The sequence below is a fragment of the Corapipo altera genome, unplaced genomic scaffold (assembly GCF_003945725.1).
Source record: "Corapipo altera isolate COAL_440 unplaced genomic scaffold, ASM394572v1 50, whole genome shotgun sequence".
NCBI lineage: Eukaryota > Metazoa > Chordata > Aves > Passeriformes > Pipridae > Corapipo > Corapipo altera.
The window spans coordinates 11,813,361-11,834,257 of NW_020884889.1; the positions used below are offsets into that span (position 1 = coordinate 11,813,361).

Genomic DNA, 20,897 nt, shown 5'->3' on the forward strand with positions numbered 1-20,897 from the left:
CGATCTCTTAAACTATTGTTTATAGTAACTATCCTAAGTAGCTGCTATCATTTTCATATCATGAAACTGGATTCAAACACATCTGCAAATGTATAATCTGACCTACACCTGACATACATTTCATGACTTAAGAAATGAATAATTGAATATTCAGTTACCTACCCATTTTCAGTAGCACTTACTACATATGGTTGTTTTTCAAACTCTCTTGCTTTTGCCAAACAAGTTACAGAAGCAGTATGGCCAAAGAGAATTTCTTTAGATGAAACCTAGGAGAATAATACAATGGTTTAACATAATAATTTCCACATAAACTAAGGATATTAAATCCAAGAGAACACTACTTGTAGATATTAACAAGTAATTGTCAACCTGCTTTGTATGCTTATGTTCTTCAGTCATGTTTCTGGAAAGCACAGATGTGGATGAATGATGCAGTTTGCATAAAGTACAGGTTTTGTATTCACTGTAGTCTGAAAATTGCAGCTTCTGAAGAATATATGGAGCATCAAATGATGTAAAACAGGCAATGTGCAGAACACCTCTGGCCTTTACCCTACAGCATGAGAAGCAGGAACTGATAGACCAAAGTTCTTAAGGATGTGTTTCATACCACATGTTTAAATAATCTCTCTGATTAGCTTCACTGCATACAAAGGTCTTAATTGAAAAAGGTAGCCCCATAAAAATGCAACCTTTTAGGCTATATTTGAGTACAAATGGGGCAACTAAATATAAAAAATATTACAACCATAGTTCTAGGAACACAGAATAAAAACAATAGGAACTGTTTTGACTCTGTTATATTCTCAGGAAAAAAAAAACAAAATAATCAAAGCAATAATTTGCATCTTAATTATACCCAAAATACACATTTCATCTTCCATCTTTCTTGACTTTTTCCGCTGTTAACCTGGCAGATACCTGTGGTTTTATAAATAGGTTCTTTTTCCTTAAATGACAGGCCACACTCAGCAATTGATTTACAAAAGGGAAAAAAAGACTTCACAAGATAGAAACCATGATAATTGTATATATTTACTTGCTGCCATTACTCAGAGCACAGAGTCTCAAATTGTAATCCACAGGTCATGTTAATTTATCAAAAATTTTCCCAAGTCTGCAAATAGCAGGTTGCTCATATAGGCATTTCACTTTTTGCTCCAGGAGTTTCCTATAACAAATACCACACTATCTTTAAAAATTCATCTGAATAAGTGCAAGTCTGGATAATCCCATTGTCAATAATAAAAGATAAAACTCCAGTCTGTCTATTTGTCAAACTGTAGCACAAACCTTCAGGTTTGTGAAACAAACACAGTGGACACAAACCTTCAGGTCTGGTGAAAGATCCCAGAGACATATTTGTCCTTCTTGACTTCCTGTAACTATGGTCTGCTGGTCATCTGTGATCAGAATGGCAGTGATGCTGTGGGAGGGAGCTCTTCTGCCCCACACGGCCACGGCTGGCACCGACGTCTTCATAGTCAGCACCTGCAAAGAGAAGCAAGTCATGATGATCCTAAGCAACATGAAATGTAAGAAAAAAATAACCTAAAAATAGGACAATGTAATCAACATCTGAAAAAGGAAGCTATAAAATGTTCCTATAAGGAGTTGATGAGGCATTGAAACATTTTATTTCTGTTGCCAGCACTGACACTTCTGGGGACAGGTACTATCACAATACTGAAATATCAGCAACGGGAGTTTTGTGCTGCCCCTCAAACTGGTTTAGCTCTGGTGGGCCCATGTGACTGTTTCTTCCTGATTTTGGTACACCATGAGTGCACCACGTCTCCCCTATTCCCTCCAACCAACAGTGCTGCTCATCCTCAGCACAGAGGTGGCACAGGAGCAGGGTGTCAATGGTCTGGGATCATTAGAAGGATAAGGCAAGAGAAAAATAACACGGCTGGAAGGATAGAACTGGTGGTGGGTCAGGGAGGAAGAGAAAAATGAGGCCCAAGATAGGAAAGCACTATATACTCAACCATTCTGTGCCATCTCCTACAGACAAAAACCAGAAGAAAGGTAGAGGCAGAATTACAAGCTGGGAAATGGGGAGAATGAAGAGACTCTTCTTGTTGCCCAAGTCATGAGTTCCTTGTCCAAAAAAATTTATCGTCTAATAGATTTGCCCCTGCTGCATAAAACTAATTTAATGGAATTGTCCAAAATGACTGATGGCCATTAGTTAATTCAGTATACATTCTTAAGAACTGCATTTCCAGGAAACTCTTTCAATGTCTACACAAACACCAGTACCTACAAAGTATTCCAAAAAATCTTCTTATCAAAGCATTCTACTTTGCTTGTTTTTGAATTTGATGTCTGGTCGTTTTAAAACCACTTCTGCTTTTTAGCTGGATTCTGTAGAAACTAGTAACATATCCAGCAAGTATGCCTCCTTTGGGTCTATTTAAGTGAAAGTATTGATTGCTAAAAAAAAATCTGACACAGATAAACAATGTCTTTAGCATCTTTAAATGAAAGAGCCCTACACTAAACTGCCAGTGTCTACCTTAGCCCAAACACAAAAATTCCCCTATATACAAGCCACCTGCTTCAAAACTCCCAAATTACTGACTGGAGTACACAACAGCATCCAGCACTCCTTTCCTGTATCCTATGATGGTGGTTCTTCATTTTTCCAGTGAGTCTGTACAGATGCTTCTAAACCATTTGTTTACCTTCATTTCCTTTCCACTTTCCAGAGAAAATGCCAGAAGATTGTTGTCACCTTCTTCTAGCTACTGTCAAGGATGGAGAAGGGTATGGATGGAAAAGTTGACTTGTGCATGTGAAGAAACTCTTTTGAAAACTGAAATTCTCTTCAACTTCACTGAGGGCAGTTTTGACTCCCAACAGCCAGTTGGACAGACAGCAGACATTGAGCAATGTCAAAAATGTTTGTATATGTAAAGATGCTATTCCTAAGTGTGAGTGAATAAGAAAAAACAGATTTTAAACTGTTTCAGATTCACCATTGTCTGGGGTCACTTAAATATGTTAATTGTTCTTTTCAAAAATACTGTGCATCACCTACTTTTTAATCCAGGCAGCAATAATACCATTGAAGAGAGCAATAATACCACACTTCAGAGAAGGTATGCTCCTCTTTGTCGTGGAGAGAGGAGAGACAACAGAGCCCTTTGCACATCCTGAGCAAAGATGTTTAAAATGAAACAAGATGCTAAGGTAGTGTAGTTGGGAGAAGTCAGTGAAAAAAATATGACAGCAAAACTGAAATCTTGTGAGAAGAGACAGGAACTGGGTACAACGAAATGCATGGCAATCAGTAACAGCAAGTCAAAGGAAGAAATACAGCAGTGATGTAAAGGGACGGGAAGAGCAATTTCTGTGATGTTCAGAAAAGACCACAGCACAGAAATGGAGTAACACTATAAATATTATGATTCTTACTGCAAAAGGATTTTCACCACATTGCTCTGTAAACTATACAATTTTTTTTGTTAATATAGCATTCAAGCCACATTAACTATCTGTACAATCAAGTAACAAACCACTGCAATGACAAACCGTTCAAAAAAATGCCTTTTTATCAGGTTATAAGCATAGGATTTAAAAGGTAAACCAGGGGTTTCAACCTGACCTCTAGATCACAGCAAAGGCTCTGTCATGGTCACAGTGCAGCAACACAACTTCTGAGATGAGGCTCTTAAAACACATTGCTGTTTGGCTGTAGTGTTTCCCCACAAGAAATTCTCCATATAAAAATCTCTTTGAAGTTATTTTAAGAAGCAGTCAAAGGGATCAGGGTATTTTCTTTAACTGGAAGATTTAAATGGAGCACAACTTCAGTTATGCTTAAAGAAACTGTAACCTGGCACAACAGCAGCTGAAAGCAGGGACACACACAGGAGGGGTCTTACTACACTGAGAGCTGGTTTTGACCTCAGCATTAGAATCCGACTTTTCTAAAACTTACTTTTTTAAATTTCTAGTCATATGAAGTATTATTGTTACTGGTAACCATGAAGTCCTTTTCTCTTGCAGAAATAAAAGGTGTTCTAGCCAATCAAATGATATGGTTTTAGTTATCAGCTAAAAAAAAAAAACAAGGCCGCCATTTCCACAGGGTTCATAAAATGGTGACTGCCAAAACAGTTTGATAACTCAAATCCTGAGTCTTTAAAGTGCATTTGCTTGCATATCATGTAGTCATTTATACTTGTACCATGTGAGTGTTCAATTAGTGTAAAACACCATAAGGAAGCAAAATTCAGGTTTGTACTGCACTGAATATTGAATATTAAGTCATAAATTATATTTTCTTGTAAAGAAACCATAGAATCAAAATCAATATTCTTAGCAGAAGACCTACTGCTGAGCAAGTGATGGATAACAGAACTCAAATCAACAAGTTAAAAACAAAAAAACTGATAGAATTAACTAATGTATAGGTCTATTTGCAAAACTTTTAATTAACCATGAGTGAGATGAATTAATGAAAAACTACTACTACAGACAAAACACTGGTTATAAGAGAATTAATTTAGACTGAAATGTTATGAGAATATTTAGTACATTTTCCTTTACATTATCACTGAAGCACGAGAGAAAGAAAACAGAAGGTATATAAATTTTCATGTTAATAGAAAAGTCCTTAACTTCCCCCCCCCCTTGCTTCTTGGTTAACTTTTCCTTTGGATTAAGATATTTTGATGCACAAGTAGTTTGATGTGAAACCTTTGCTTCTAAAGTGTACCATGACTTCACTAGGAATGGAGCATATTCACACACACACATTTTGTCTGACAATACTCAGCTTTATCAAATGTGTTAGTGATGCTGATGGCACCTGTAGCAAATTTCTTTGAAATAAAGTCAGATATTTAGCAGACTGTTCCTTTAAAAAAGGTAAAAATCGTTTCCACAAAGTCAAATATTGCCCAAGGCATATCTGAGCTGCATGGAGCTTATCAGCACGTGTCAAATTCCCAGAGCTCTGTCCACTCAAGCATGTCTGATTTGCAGCACTAACCCCTAATTCAACTTGAAATCATGTTTCTCAGTCCTATTCCTGTTTCTCCCTGCTTACAGCCTAATAAGCTTATTTGTCTTGCCCCTACAACTACATTGCCAAAAGGTCTGCTCTCATTACTGAAAAGTTCCCTGTTTTCATGAAGTGAAATGTTTCAGATTAATTCTCTAGGTGGGAGCTCAGTTCCTAATTTTAAGAACTTTGATATATATGAATTGTTATTTCTGAATTCATTGAAATGCACACCCCAATTTGTTTCTTTTAAAAACAGCTTTGCAGTCTACTGATTTGTTCTATACTGCTTTCAGAACATTGTCAATTTACTTTATGATATAAATGTTGCACTCTCCTTAAGCTAATATTATGTCTGGTAACCAGCAAAGATAACATTTCCCAAACTAAAAAACTGTATTTACCAACTATCCACAATGTATAGCAAGTCATCTAAGAATCAATAATAATATATTAAGTTTACAAGATTTTTTGGTAAACATATCTCAAGTACAGAAAGGAAATGACCAAATAAATTACACTAAACACAGCAAGACAAGATAAAGGTAACAAAAGATACTTGAAGTAATTATTAACAAAAAGTAAAACAATGAAAGATTTATAGAGGAAATTAAAAACTAGTTCATAATCAGCACATTGTACAAGTAAAGCAATAACTGGCTCCTTTAAGAGGCAGAATCTGTTCTCTATTGCCCCAGCAGCAACAAAAATATTTCTGTGTTTCAAATATTTAGTTGACATATCTAATAAGATGGGGGCAACAAGTGAAATACTCTAATGATCAACATTTCTATCCTATGTCCCAATTTCTCGTGTCTTAGTATATACCACCAGAGCCCTCAGTATTCCACACCTTTTCCCTACTTTGCCTTCTGCTCCAGGTGCCACCCTGGAGCCCCTCCCTGCCAAGGCCGGCACTCCCAGTTTAGGCGGTGATGGGAGTTCCCCGCAGACCTGTTGGGCTCCACCCTAACCAGCCGCAGTCAGAGCTGAGCGACACCAGGACCTCTCCCGGGATGGGAACGTCCTGCTTTTGCAGTCCAAGGGACGAGAGACTGGGACCAGCAATCGATACAACCCATTTTAACCAGCAAGAGCCACCTAGTAATACCTTGTTTGTATTTCTTGAACGAGTGACACAAGAAACACTTATTTCATTCCACACAATAATTCACCACAATCAGAAGGAGCACAGTAAGGGCAACACCATCTCCCAGCTGCTGATTACATCAAAGGTTTGCAGCACAAATTCAATTTTATGATGTTAATCTCAACCTGCCACTCAGAAATTTTCTCTGAGGGATATGATTTTTTTCTCTGGATTTCATTTTAAGAATGATTTTCTTCTTCTACAATCAATAAAGATATGTTTTCATCAAAAGACTCTATCTTGGCAGAATTCAATTGGCCATCTCAAAACCTTTTGGTGACACAATATTAATTAAAATAGTTTATGTTGCACCTAAGCTGGAAAATGGGGCAGTGAAAACATCAGCAACTCAGAATACTTGTGCTTTTCTTACTGTCACATGGCACAGTAAAATAATCCACACTTCCCTGAAGTTATTGTTTTACCCCATGAACTGTTACATTATATTAAGCTCCTAGAAAAGTCTCTCAACGTGCTCTTTTGCCGAGTAGATAAATTAAAAATGTGTGCAAAAATATGAATTTCCACTCTCTGAATGTCATTAAAGGCTTCAACAATAATCAACTATATCGTAGTTCTTTAAACACGTTAGACAACAATTAATGCATGTGAGCTAGCAAAGGTGGTTCTAAATCACATATATCAAGGATATAAACCAAGTTTGTTTGAAAAAAGAAATACATTATACAAGTGTATGTGGAGCCATAAAAGTTGTCTTCTTTAAAGAAGTGTTTGAATGTCCTATCAGCTACAAGAATAGTCATCTACAAGAAATGATACATTGCTTAAGCACTATGCAGAACTACTAATGTGAGTTATTTGCCCCTTTCAAAGCCTTAAGCGCAGAAGTATCACTTAAGTCATCTTCAGTGGAGTTACTCACATCCAAATGGTGAAATGCTTTGCTGCAGCAGAGTTTAATCAGGTTTTAGGACATTCACCCATCAATTCTCACAGGAAAGGACATGTGATAGAAAGAGCCATCGATTTCTACAGAATGTAAGATTTCTGTGAACTTGCATCTTACTTAAAGACAGATCTTGCCCTTAGTTTTATATATATTCAGTCATCCCTATCTTTATCGAAAGTAACAGTTTTCTATGTGAGGAAGTGCTCCTTCCTCATGCTAGTAAAGAGATAGCTCCCTTCATTTTCTCAATTATAAATTTTCTTTTGAGCAGAGACATTTATGTCCTTGAAAGAGTCGATGATGCCAACATAATCCCACACAAATCAAAGGGCCTAGTAAGGTAGTACCTACTTGAAGCTTATGGCCTACATAACTTGAAAAGTGTAGAGTGTTACAAACTTGAAGTCTCTGCCAAGACTTCCCATAGCTGTAAGCAAAAGTCACTTGCAAGAGTTTTAATAGACTTTCATTTTCATGAACCAGCCATAACAGAATTCATTCTTATTTACTCTGCTTTAACACAGAAAATAAACAATCAAGTAAAGACACATAAAACTTAAAAACAAATTTACAAGAACATCAAACGGAGGCAATGAATATGAATCAAAGCTTTAAATCACTAATTTTGTCTTCCTTAAGTGACCTTGAGCTCATTTAAGAAAAAAAAAACCCGTTGATCAGAGAGAAGTAATATTTTTGGTTCAGCTACACTGTACTCGGGGATGTTTAAATAACAAACAAAACTAGAATCAGACACTGGAAATAAAACAAAATATATCCTCTGCCTTTGTTTTTTGGATTGTGATGTAATAATCATTAATCACTGTTGTAATCAATTGCATCATAATGAGGATTTCTAAACTCTGACAAGAAGAACTACTTATTTTTCCATTTCACTCTTAAAATACTCTCAATTACTAAACATCTCTCTGCAGTGTTCTTTGCTATGGGGCATGCAGCTGTTTGCTGTAAACAACTCCAAATGATTTATTATATGTACAGTCAAACCTGCTCAAGTAAAAAGACTCTGTTTATTATGAAGCAGGATCAAAGTCCAAAACTGATCCAATGTATTGCAATGCATGGATTGCAGCTTTCATTACAGTGAACTTCTAATTCTAACACTGAAAAGTTTTTAATGAGAAAAACCTGATCTTGTCATGTAATCAATCCTACTGACACAAACCTCTTGAGCAGAACTACCTCACCACGACAGCCATTTTTGCAATGAGTAATTCCAGAAAGCCCATAGTTCTGTATCACTGGCATCACTGATATACTAAAGTTTCATGATATATTAAGAGAACACTACTACAGTTCCCAGCAGTGACTAGGAAAGTAATCCTGACACAAACACAAGGCTCTAAGTGAGCCATTCTAATTAATTTCATAGTTGAGCAAGTCTCAAGAAAAACCTCCAAGCAAAACTATTTTCACGAGTAACTAGAACTCCTGTAAAAAATAATAAAAGTGTTTCTACTCTAAAGCTTTGCATTTATTTGCTAAGAAATCACTAAAATAGCACAAAACTATTTTTCCATTTCAAGGAGCTAATATCTTGAACTCTGTGCCTCCACATTAATGGTTTTCTCCAAAAAAAATCCAGTGAATAGATATACTCTAAGACAATTGATGGAACGCATACAATTCACTAGACTACCTTGGAAACAGAAGTTACAGACATTTATCATCAGAGCTAAAATACAACGAAGTTACGTAGTTGATGCTAAATACATAGAGGACATCAGAACCCCCAGAAACTTGGATGAAGTTTGCCCAAGAAAGAAAGAACAAACGCCGCACCACCCAGAGAAGGCTTCGCACGCACCGAAGAGCTCCGTGGAACCCAATGTCACCGCTCCTGGCCACGGCGACACCCAACCCCATCCCCGGGGGAGCGGAGCCCGGGGCCGCACGGGGCAGCCCCTCCCAGGGACGGGACCGGGAGCGAGCGCCGGGCTGGAGCCCGGGGGAGAAGGGGGCTGAGACGAGCAGCCCCTGCCTTACCTCCAGCGGGGGGGCAGGACCGGCCGAGGACAAGGGGAGGGAGCCGGGACGGGTTTTATCGCACTCGAGAGCGGCAACACCCAGCGAGGGCGGTGCGGGCCGGCGCCAGCTCGGTGTCCCCGCCACCACCGCCCTCCTCTCACCGGGCTATCGGGGCCGCTCCCTGCTCTGCAGTGGCGAGGGGGAAACACGGGTTGGAGAAGAGGTACCTGGGAACAGCGGGGCTGCGGCTTCTCTGTTCACCCGGTTGCCCAGCACCAGCGGTGGGATAAACCCCCGAGGGCTCAGCTGCTCCTTAAAGACACCCCCGCCGAGTAATGAGGCGCAGGAAAACTTTCACCTGTTTGCCCTTACCTTAAGTACAGTGAAAGGAGTATTTCCGCTCTCGGGAGGCGGGGGCAGTGTGATTTCCCACAGGTGTGGGCACCAGCAGCTGCTGGGTGTGGTGCCCACAGAGCCGGGCACTTCATGGTGTGCAGGCTGTTGAGGATGTGAGTTTTGTAAGTTCAGGCATTTCTGTCTGAAATATAAACTATAGTGAATAAATACATTAGGAAAGTCAAGCGTGATGTCAGTTCAGTAGTCTTCTTCTTCTTGGTTCCTAGGTTGGTCACAGAGAAGCTCAGGTCTGCAAGAGATTCTTGTGAGGGGGCCAAGCCGGACTGGCTGTAAAGTATACACGTGAGCTCATCTGAACTGCTGAAATACTTAGTCACAGTCACATCTAGGGCTGCAAAGAAAATCATGAGACATCATTATATTAAAAAAAATATTTAAAATCATCTCTTCTTAAATTTGTTTGCCTGATGCTTTTCAATCTTTTTAAAAAAATTACATTGAAATCCCCAGGGAATTGAAAGGATGCTAAGAGATTTAAGTATATATTTGGTGCCTATTTTAATGTAATAAATGCCTATTTTAATGTAATAAATGTGGTAGCTAATGTATGCAATGTTTTTATTTTAGCATTATTGAATTTGCATTTACACTAAGACTATTTGCTCAAGACATCTGACTCAACATAAATAATAATGTTCTCAAATGTGCTTCATAGTCTGCATCAACACGCTACATTTTATAGGTAAGCAAATACAATAAATAAAAACAAAAGCCTATAAAGTTTTTAACATGCTGAACCATATTTCCTGCAAACTTTTTTTGTTGTTCTAGTAGTTTTGTAGTTTGGATTTCAAACTATTTTTAGTACAATAAAATAAAAGACTTTAAAGATCAGACTTCTTAAACCACATCACTTTATGAATTCTTTTAAGTAGACAAGTCCTGAAAATGGAAGTTCAATATAAAGGGTGATGTTTGATTAGTCTGCATTAGGCCCAGTGTAGAACAGTGAAACATGGTATCTCAGGTGAAAACTTAAAAAGGTGTCTCTTTTCTTGGCTTGTTTATGGAGATTTTAGTAATAATCATATTGAAAGCAAAATGAGAGTATACAAGTCAACATGCTTTAAAAATCATAATACTGCTTTTCTCAGAAAAGGGGAACACTGGCCCTTTAAAGTCAGTAGTGATAATTGGAGCTTCAGCTAAAGTTTTTGTAGTCAAAAGATGCTTATCAATACAGTGAAATAATTGTATGAGACCAAGTAGCCTAATGGATAAACTAGATATTGCTTGTGCTTTTTGACACTTTGTGTGAGTTGTGAATTCTGCCTGTGAACCTAAATAAATTATTTTGACAGCCTCTCCTTAATCATCAATACCTGGAGGTTTCCATAAGAAAACCTGTCACATACATTTTAGCACAATTTGACACAAAGGGAAGGTCACACCAAAGACCTTAATTGCATCTTTTGCTCAGACAGGGTCGTGAAACTGTGATTCCTATTTTGTCTTTCAACACCATACTTGTTGCCTTGGTAGAACAAATCACTCCATAAAAGTAATACACATTAATATCATATAAATATATTTCATAGAATCACAGAATGGTTTGGGTTGGAAGGGACCTTAAAGATCATCTAGTTCCAACCTTCCTGTCATGAGCACCTTCCACTAGACCAGGTTGCCTTTCAACCCTGACCTTGAACACTTCCAGGGATGGGGCATCCACAGCTTCTCTGGGCAACCTGTGCCAGTGCCTCACCACCCTCACAGGAAAGAATTTATTTCTAATATCCAGTCTAAATGTGCCCACAAACCATTCACCCTCATCCTGTCATCACATGCCCTTGTCAAAAGTCTCTCTCCAGCTTCTTTGTAGGCCCCCTTCAGGCAGGAAATAAAAAAATTTGCTGAAAATTGTTTTGTTCACATTCTGCTATTCTTTTAAAAATAATGATTTGGCTCTGAAAAAATTGCCTGATTTATAGATATCACAAGATTTTTAATATAACATTATTCAGTGTTTCAGAACTCTGTTGTAATTTCTTTTAAGAGACCAGAAAGTGAGATTTTGAGGCATGTTTCAAGAACAAAATCTAGGATTTTAGGCATAATTGCCTTGACTATGAGGGTGAAACAATAATTGAAATCATTACTATAACTTTTGCATGTTATTTCTGAAAGTGTTGATACGATGATCAGGTTCACAGAAGTCTGATTTATTGCTGTTTTCCTGTGAAATGCTCCCTCACTATGTCCCTTTCTCACTATCCCTGGTTTAGACATCTCATTATTTCCTTGAGCAAAGAGAGTCATGGAATGGTGCTGTTGTGCCACTGAGAAATCCCATGTAGGCCATAGCAGGTGTAGGCAAAGTACTTAGATGAGGTTAAAGATTTGATCCTTAATTATTTTTATGATGTTCAGTATTTTTTTAATGTAAATACTTCATTTTTTTTACACAAGTAAATATACACATACACATTAAATTGAAAATGTTGTGGCAAAAACAAGACTTATACAGGAAGACAGAATTACAAAGACTAAGTATTCATATATAATTTCCTGTTTTGTGGCCCTGGTTCTTGGCAAGAGCCTGCATTATGGGGAATACAGAATGAACAGACTCATCAACCTCCCTGCTGTGATACCAGCTGGGTTTGCATATGAAAACAAACTATAAGAATTACTTTGGCTCTAATTTTCTGAATAACTTGTGATGTTTACAGAATATTCTTGATTTGGAATCTGTAATAAATCAGCATTAGGCAAGGGCAGTTCAGTGATGAACACACATACAGAGGAAAAGGGTGGAGACAGTGAACAATGTAGACATGGGAAAAATCTCTCCTGAGGGAAGTAAGACTTTTTTCTAAAGTGAATTTTCCACACCACAGCTACAGAACTCAGTTGTTAGTTGTATTCCTTGAGCATTGCTCTCACAGGCTGTTACAGAAGGCTTGCATTCTAGTTCTAATCCTTAATTTTTGGTCTGACATGCAAACCACTTCATCTCATTTTATCCCAACATAATTCTTTTTAACAGAAGGGGTAAAATGAGGTTTTTTAAAGTATTTTTCAGATTCTTTTGTTGAAGAGGATTTATCTTGGCTTGGTGAACTAGTGCTAGATTCAGAAAGGCAATGTTACATTACAGAGTTGGGTATTCAACTACTTGGAGACACTGTGCAGCTAATTTCCCCATTGGTGGTTTATTTTTCTCATCTGTAATTTCATAAAAATTATATTTACTTCCCTTATGAAAAGTCTTGACAACTACTAGTGAAAAGCATTTCAAAAACTTTGAAAAAACTTCAGGAATGTGAAAAACTGGGCCTGTTTCTTGAGATCTGGGGTTGTATGAACCTGAACTTGTATATTCATACTTCTCATTAAAAACAATATTGGGCCACTATTTTATTAACCATTCAGGTCATATAATAATTTCAGTCATCCAATAATTAATTTCTCTAGTTTTCTTCCCTTCAGCTTCTTTTGAAATTTTTTCCTCTTTATCTCAATGGGCAGCAAAGCAATTCCAATAAACTAAAATATTTATCTGGCCTCAATTAGCAATCAAGGCATGTTTCTGAGATGAATAAGAGCAATTAGTGGTTAACAACATTGTTGACAGATGTTACATACTGAAATATGAAACAGCACTAGCTTAGATTGCATTAGGGGATAGTTGTCAAGTACTGAGAATTTATTATATTATCCTATGTATAATGTGATGAAATATTGATGAAAAAATGTAACATTTCATGACACTGGAGCTATTGTTTTGCAAAGATAAGCTATGAGTATGTTCACCATTGGCTGGACTTCTGGAGACTTAAGAATACTGTTGATTAAATCAACAAACCTTTATGAGAATTAATGTAATTTCACAAATTGCTGTGAGATAAAAGGGTGAGATAAGTCTGTATTTGTTACATTGTGGAATTAAAGCCAGGCAGTGCTTGGTGATACAGAATCTCTCTCTTAATAACTTTCTTACTGGCTTTACAAAATGTAGTTTATTGCTTGGCTTTTTTCCCAGAAAATAATAAATTTGTAGTCACTACGTCCAACAAAGGGGTAGCTTCACAATATTAATAATTTTAAAATATGAGTCATCAGTATGGATTTGCTTCTTTATTGTAATGACCAAGGAATGTCATTCACGCTTTGAGACACCAGAGGGAGCAAAGTGCAAACAGGGAGGAAGGAAAAATCCTATTTACAGCTTAATTCTGCTCGGAACGCAAAACCGTGGTTTGTTATTGTTGAATTGCGGTTTAACTGCATTTTTGAGCTTGTAGAAGTAACCTCCTTGTTTTGTCCTTCTCGTATATATTTAAGGGCTTTTTCCTTGCTTTAATTCCTCACTTCACGTTTTTTCCTTGCAAGATTATATGTGTAAAATGGATTTATTTTTCCTTCTTTGCGTTTTACTGAGGAAAAGTGTGGAATAATAAATTATATTTTTAAGGGGGAAAAACATGAGGGAGTTTTTGTAACAACTTTCCCAATTTTAAAATGTCTCATAATAAGGATCACGACCACAACTTTTCAAGTATTCTTGGTCCTGTAAAACCACACATATTTGTTTCTAAGAGTTCCTCACTTAATACTTTTGGGACATGAGAATCCAGGAGAAAGGAATTATCTATTCTGTTTTTCTACAGAAGCAGAAATATTTGGGTTTCTTATAGGTTTGTATTTAGTGTGGCTTTAGGGTATAAAGTAATTTTTTTTAAAAAAAAAAGAAAAAGCTGAAAATGCTGAGCTATTACTGGTTTTTTTTTAATTTAAGTACTTTGTATGTATTCGTTTAACAGAGATACAGGAAATAGGATGTCTCATACATTTTGATTTCTACTATGGTTTCATGGCTTTTCGTGACTACAAATATTTTAAAGTGAGCTGAGAAGAGGATTACAGTCTCAAAATTACGGATGCAGAGCTCATGCAGGTTAAGTGCAGTCATTGAGTGTCCCAGGAATGGAGGATTTTTGAAAACATTAAGCAGCATATGTAACTAATTGTGGACTCATAAGATTATCAGGGTTAGAAAAAATTCTGCTAAATAGCACAGTGGTCAAACTGAAGCTGTTGGTCTGTTTGCTCAGGAACTTTTGGGCTCACTTAAGGGTGGAGATGAAGGAGTTACTGAGCGTTGCCTGATTTATTGGTAGGAGCTTTGTTCTGCCACCTTTCTTTTTTTCTCATGTAGAACAACACGACTGACACCGAGAGAGCTGCCTGGGTTCAAGTGCTCCATTCAATCAGGAGTTCAGAGGGAGGATTGTATGAGCACCAACATACATGAAACGATGAAAAATGACACCTAGTTGAGATTTATAGTTAGGACAAGATACAGAGGCCAGGGTAATAAATCTGGTACAAAAGATTAGTAAAATTGAATTTCTTGAGGAAAAATAATTTAGGTACATGTTCTATGGTAATTTTTAAAAAATAGCTATGTTTACTCATTTTGAGAATAATGAAAAAAGGCACAAACTTTTTGTTGTTGTCTCAAACTTTTCATGTGCACTATGAAATACAGTTGTGTATTTTAGTATTTTTTTTCTTTTTTGTGACGTAAAATGTTTACCATGCTGTATTTTAAGAGATTAAGATCCTTAAACACCTGAAGTTCATTTGGAAATGAGAAATCATTGCTGTTTTCCAGAGCAAATCAGACACGAGCCACTAGAGGTCTCTGAATGTAAAATAAAAGCAGTCAAGGGGGTTGCCAAGGCTACAGCAGAACACGTGGAAGAGCAATGCAAGCGACTGGAAAATATTTCCTTTCATAGGGAACAGATTGGTACTTCTAACAGTGAGTTACTGAGTACAAATGTTTGATTTGGCCTCTGATAAGCTGTTTGTTTCTTCTGAAACTTATTCCTTCTCACTTATAATGAGCACGGTGTAATTTTTGTGTGGCAGGAAGCAATTTTACAGAAATCATACCAATGAGCAGCAATATTAACAAGGAAATAAAAACCTGTAGAAAATCTTGGTTAACTTGAAATAGATCCCAAAAGAGAAAATGCATATTTTTACGAGATTTATATTTCCTTGCAGGATTTAATGTCACTTTTTCTAATCTCTCTTGCTGCACAAAGGGTAAACGTTTTCTGGTCCAAAAAACTCCATCACTGAGGAGACAGAGGTCGCAGTGGAGGCAGAACTGGACCCAAACTTAAGGACTATAATCAGAGTCTATGATCCTCTTCCCAGTTAGTGCAGTAGTACAATGTTTGTATGTATTCAATTTCTGTTTATGCAAAATAGTAAAAATATTTTTCTTTTCACAGCATCCTTGATTGGAAGATCCAAAAGCATTGTACAAATGCTAATTCCAACACTATTCTCAAAAGACAGGTAAGTGGCAGTTTTCTGAGTCCTCATGAAATTGAAGTCAGGGAAGGGCAGATGTGAAATGACAGGCAAAATTTGTATAAAAAGATTCTTCATGTGTGAACTGAATAATCTATTTTTTTCTAGAATTTAGGATCAAATTTTAAAAAAATTATATGGTTTTTTTAATACCTCCAAGTATTCAATTATTCAAAATTTTAAAACTTGGGGCACTTATTTGCAGTTTAAATACCATAATATAATAAGATCAAACCTGTGGGATAAGTCTGTTTTTAGTCCAATAACCTACTATCTCCTGTGACTATCACAAATATGACAGGTGGAATATGAATCTATGACAAGTTATTGTATTTTTGTTTGCGTTAAAACTTCAGGATTATTTTATTGCTGTGACTTCACTGCAGTTTTGGAGATTAATAACAAGTAGATATTTCAATGAAATTTATATCTATATACTTGGTGCTTAATAACACAGAACATTTTGAAGTAGGGCCCTTGGTTTGTGTCCTGTTGGAAAAGGGTAAATGGAGTGCTTCAAACTCATTTATCAAGGTGATTCCTGCGAAGCCCAGAACACATCCCCTATTATCCCTAACCATAGTTGCTCCAATCTTTTGGAGACAAGGACAAAACTGATCTAATTTGTAGTTCCTATCTGCAATATTGCTCATAGTTTCTCAGGGTCAGAAATCAGCTGATTGATTTTCTGCTTATCCTGTCGCTCTGATGATGTATCTCTTGATAGCATATTTTGTTACAGAGTTCATTATTTCTGTCTTTTATCACTTACAAACTCTACTGAAAATTATAGAATACACTGGGGGATGCAGAGTCTATATTTCTGAAAGGCAGAAATGAACTGTCTAGGAGAAGTGAATTTTTTTTTTCTTGCTGTCGTGGTTGAATTTCTGTTCATGGGTTTCAGCTTTGTGTGTTATAAGGATCAACATAATGATAATATAACTATTTATCTTTGAATTTTACCTGAATTGTGCATAATATTTTCCTTATAATAGACAAAAATCTTCTCTCACTAGCTCTAATTTTAAACTAATGACTGACTTCAAGGGGAATGCAAAAATACACTTTATCACTTAGTCTTATGAGGTGACTGAAGTATTTCTTCATGTGCTAGTGTTGAGGAGATGCTGATGAATGATCAGCTGAAAATTTCACTGTCTATAATAATTTGCAAAGGAGCAAATTCTCTTTCTCCTCAAGAGAAGAACTTCAGAAGAAAAATAGCTAAAATGTTGGCGTTCCAAGGCCAAAACCTCTTTAAAAATACACATAGGTCAGCATAAAAACAGCCAAGAAAAGCTGGCTTCATGATGGTCTCAGACAGAAAAGTAGGGTATGCAAGGAAACTGCTCCTATATTCTGTATTTTTAATATCAATTGAAATTTGGATTTTTTTTTCTCACCAAGTTTATTTTTTAATGTTCTCTTTCATAATTGATATATATTAAAACAGGAGTAGGCTGTGTTTTCCTTTCCCTGTGAAAGTTAGAAGTTGTCTTCCACATTCTTTTGCAATCAGTATTCCAATGTTCTCTGTTCCTTGTTTTCCTTTTGCAACATATTATATTAAAATCTATGAGTACATGACCTTAGTTATTGCATTACGAGTATCCTGTAGACAAGAAACTTCCTGAAAAGAACAATATGTAGTTTTGCTGCCAAGTAGGTAAATCATCAGAGTGAAATCTCCTTGCTTTTGATGAATTAACTGGAAGATGGTGGCAGGCTTTAATCTGCTAATGTATGCTATGTGAATTCATATCAAAAAAAGAAGTTAAATAAAAAAAAGGCAGATCCTCACTAAAAAAGAAAATATGCTTACAAATGAAAAGAATCATATCATCCTCATATCAATTGAGAATTTGGCTTGGAAAATAATTAGATAGCTCTTTTGGAAGCTGATCACTCAACAGTGTCAGGTCTCAGGTGACACATCTATACATAACAGCATTGTTATACATATTGTTATAACATAATGAATAGAGTGAAGTCACTATAGGCAGTCTTGAAATAGTTTAGGTAAAAAATGCAATGTAAACAATTTTGCTCCTTTTTTTTTTTTGAATTTCTTTCTAAATTCTCGATTCTGCATATAGATCTGGAATGCTGAGACCTTTTAACTGAAGTCAACATATAGGGCTGAAGTGTTATATCAGGTATTAATAGGGAATTGTAGTATGGAAAAGGGAAAACATTGAGGAAGGCACGGCTGAGTAACAGGGTAATTAACTGAGGTACTGAAACTATCAGTTGGTGAAATGTGCATGTTGTACTGCAGCCTCTACTCTTATGCCCTTTAGCCAAACACCATCTTGACAGCTTGTTCCAGCTCAGTGCTTTTCACTATTCCTTTGTTAAATATAATAAATGCTTTTTCCAAATGAAAGAGCATTTGTACGTGCACTGTTCTGAGTCCACAGTGACCTTCTGCCTATGTTCAGGTATTCTCTGCATATTTCTTACCATAAAGTCACAACATCTTTCCCAGTAGCTTATGTAAAAAACAGCCATGGCATCACAGTAAAGTAAATGAGCCACAATGGCTGCTGCTGCTGCAGCTGCAACCCAAGAATTCAAGGAGAAAATTCCACAGGAAGGGCCCTGATATTTGAGGAAAGGAGTGGAAGAAAGGAAGAAGAGTCAAGTTTGCACAGTTTCAGAGAGACACAGAGATGCAGCTGTGTAACTTCGATTCATGCTAAGGCTTACTGTGAACTCTATTTACTAGTCAGCAGTGATTAGATTTTTGTTCCAAGTAAATATTTTTTTTCATGTGATCCAAATACACCATTTAGGATAATTTCTCAGCCAGTGTGTACCAGACTATCTTTAACCACAGTGGAATTCCACTGCTTTCATAATCTGGAAACCTGTCTCTAAAAGTCTCACACTGCTGTGGGAGACTTGATCAGAAGAGAATTCAGAAGAGAGAGATACAAATATATTAATCTAAAACACAAGACCAAAATGTAATATGCTGACAACTTCAGATTATGGCATAGTAGCATGATCCTAAAACAACATAAGTACTTCTTATGACATTTCTATGGAGGGAAAAAAACTCTACACATATTATACATAGTGACTGTAGATTTTCATGATGTCCTGAACTACATTTTCTTCAGTGTCACACTTAACAGTTTGACCTTGTGAACTGTCACAGAATCACAAGGAAACTCTCAATACCATCTAGTCCAACACCCCTGCTTAAAACAGGGTCAGCAAGAGCAGGTTGCCCAGGGTTTTGTTCAGTCAGGTTTTGGGTATCTCTGAGGACAAAAAGAGTCCACATCCTCTCTGGACAACCTATTTTAATGTTAAAATACCTCACAGGAAAAAGAGACTTTTCTCATGTTCTGGTGAAATTGTGAGTTTCACTTTGTGCCCATTGCCTGTTCACCTGTTAGTAGGCAACAATCACAAGAGTCAGTCTTGTTTGCAGCCTCCCATCAGGTTTTTATAAACGTTGATTAAACCCGTCCTACCTCCCAAAGGTTTCTCCTGGCCAGGCCAACCAGTCTCAGCTGACATTTGTCTTTTGAGGTGTGCCTTCCTCCAGACCCAGTTTCTTGGGGCTTCAGACAGCCACTCCTTAACTCAGATATATGCACTCCCCTCTACTCCAAGGACACTTCCTTACTTGGATTTAAGACCTAAGTATTCAATTATAATATAATGGAGAAAATTATATAAAAATACTATGTATCCGTGGAAATATATATACTGTTAACCACAATTAAAAACAAACAAAAAACCCCAGTATTAATCTGAACAACTAGTCATAAACACCACTATTTTTATGATATTTCAGTGTTTTGAGTATTGTTGTAAAATATTTTAACATTTTATGACAATATTTACAATCCTATGAACTGCTGCAATAGAATTAGAAATTCATGAAGTATAATAAAATCCAACTTTTTGTGCAATATTTATTCACACTGTTTTAGAAAATTAAGGCTACTTATGCCTAGCTATAGCAAATACTGTAAAATATGTGTTCTGACTATGTGACTCTGTGTTAAAAGATAAAAACCCCATGAACTTTCTGTATTCCAATTCAGATGCTTTGCAAGCATTAAAATCAAAGTGTCAGATCTCCAAAAGTATGTCCTTAATAAAATAGTTGCACTGAGTTTCTTATTTCTGGAAAAGATGGCATTTAGAAATTTGTTTAGACTGGAGACAGCTGCATACAGCAGATAGAACTTAAGGAAATGAGGGTGAGGAAATGAGGGTAAGCGAGCAGTTATAATATTTCTCTTTTCCTCTTCCATCTCTGTGTGTAGAGACGGAGAAGGAATTTGTCGTCAGTATTTTACTGCTCCATCAATTGATTGGCTTTGCTCCATGAGAAACATGGGAGGAGCGAGCAGCAAAAGTGAAACACACTTGCAGGGAGGGAACAGCAGCAGAAGAGTAATTTAATTCAAGCCAAACTATTTCTTTTCCTCTTGTGAAGAAAAAGCTGAATTCCAATGCGTGTTCTTTAAAGTATTTCTCTACTGAAATGGAACTTCTCTCTGTGAAAGGTAGGTTTTTCTTCTCGTAGAAGCTCTTTCACCCATCTGACAATATTTAGTACGTGGCTATAAAAAGTAACCTCACAGACTGGAGATGTGCATTGTTTAAGCTGATAAGAATATTTCTTGCAGTACTTCCTTCCAGGGAAGTCAAGTAAATGCAGTGTGTAAATTCTGCACTCTTGCAGTGCAGTTCAGCTGCTGCAGTGTTTAGAGTGCTGGTAGCTCAGCAACATTTTGGCCCCTCACCATTTGTGTGGAAAGTGAAAGCTTTTTTAGTGTGACAATGGTGGAATCATTCAGGCTGTTAGACGAACAGTCTGCAAATGTGGTGCAATTCCAGAGCATTCTTAGGGACGTTTAGGGAGAGATGAAAGCAAAAATAACTAATAGGAAGGTAGGTGAGGTTAAGGAAGTGGAAAGGATATTGGAAAACAGGGGCAAGCTTTTGGGAACCTTTGCATTGTAAAGTTGTTGACTTCTTGTTTTATTGGCAATTACTACAGTCCTAAGTGTAGCAGTGAAATATATCATGTATAGATTAGTGTATTG

The 20,897-nt window shown here is 36.8% G+C and overlaps 2 protein-coding genes across 6 annotated transcripts in view; one reads left to right on the top strand and one right to left on the bottom strand.

Annotated features, from left to right (window-relative positions):
• Positions 1 to 2,856, bottom strand: part of WDR72 (WD repeat domain 72) — a 104,314-nt gene extending 101,458 nt beyond the window's left edge. For all 3 annotated transcript variants that reach the window (XM_027644634.1, XM_027644633.1, XM_027644631.1), the window contains exons 1-3: positions 2,694 to 2,856; positions 1,333 to 1,494; positions 163 to 269 (exon numbers count right to left, since the gene is read on the bottom strand). In XM_027644634.1, coding sequence (XP_027500435.1) covers positions 163 to 269; positions 1,333 to 1,494; positions 2,694 to 2,699 — 275 coding nt within the window. In that variant the 5' untranslated portion in view covers positions 2,700 to 2,856. The remainder of the gene's footprint in view (positions 1 to 162; positions 270 to 1,332; positions 1,495 to 2,693) is intronic.
• Positions 2,857 to 10,083: 7,227 nt separating this feature from the next.
• Positions 10,084 to 20,897, top strand: part of LOC113947600 (protein unc-13 homolog A-like) — a 57,165-nt gene continuing 46,351 nt past the window's right edge. Inside the window, exons 1-2 of one of the 3 annotated variants that reach the window (XM_027644331.1) lie at positions 10,084 to 10,168; positions 15,738 to 15,804. Coding sequence is in view for 1 of the 3 variants with exons in the window: in XM_027644330.1 (XP_027500131.1) it covers positions 20,333 to 20,354 (22 nt within the window). In the remaining 2 variants the exon portion in view is untranslated. Of the gene's footprint in view, positions 10,169 to 15,603; positions 15,660 to 15,737; positions 15,805 to 20,247; positions 20,355 to 20,897 lie in introns of those variants that run through there. The other 2 variants (XM_027644332.1, XM_027644330.1) reach the window with 2 other exon arrangements.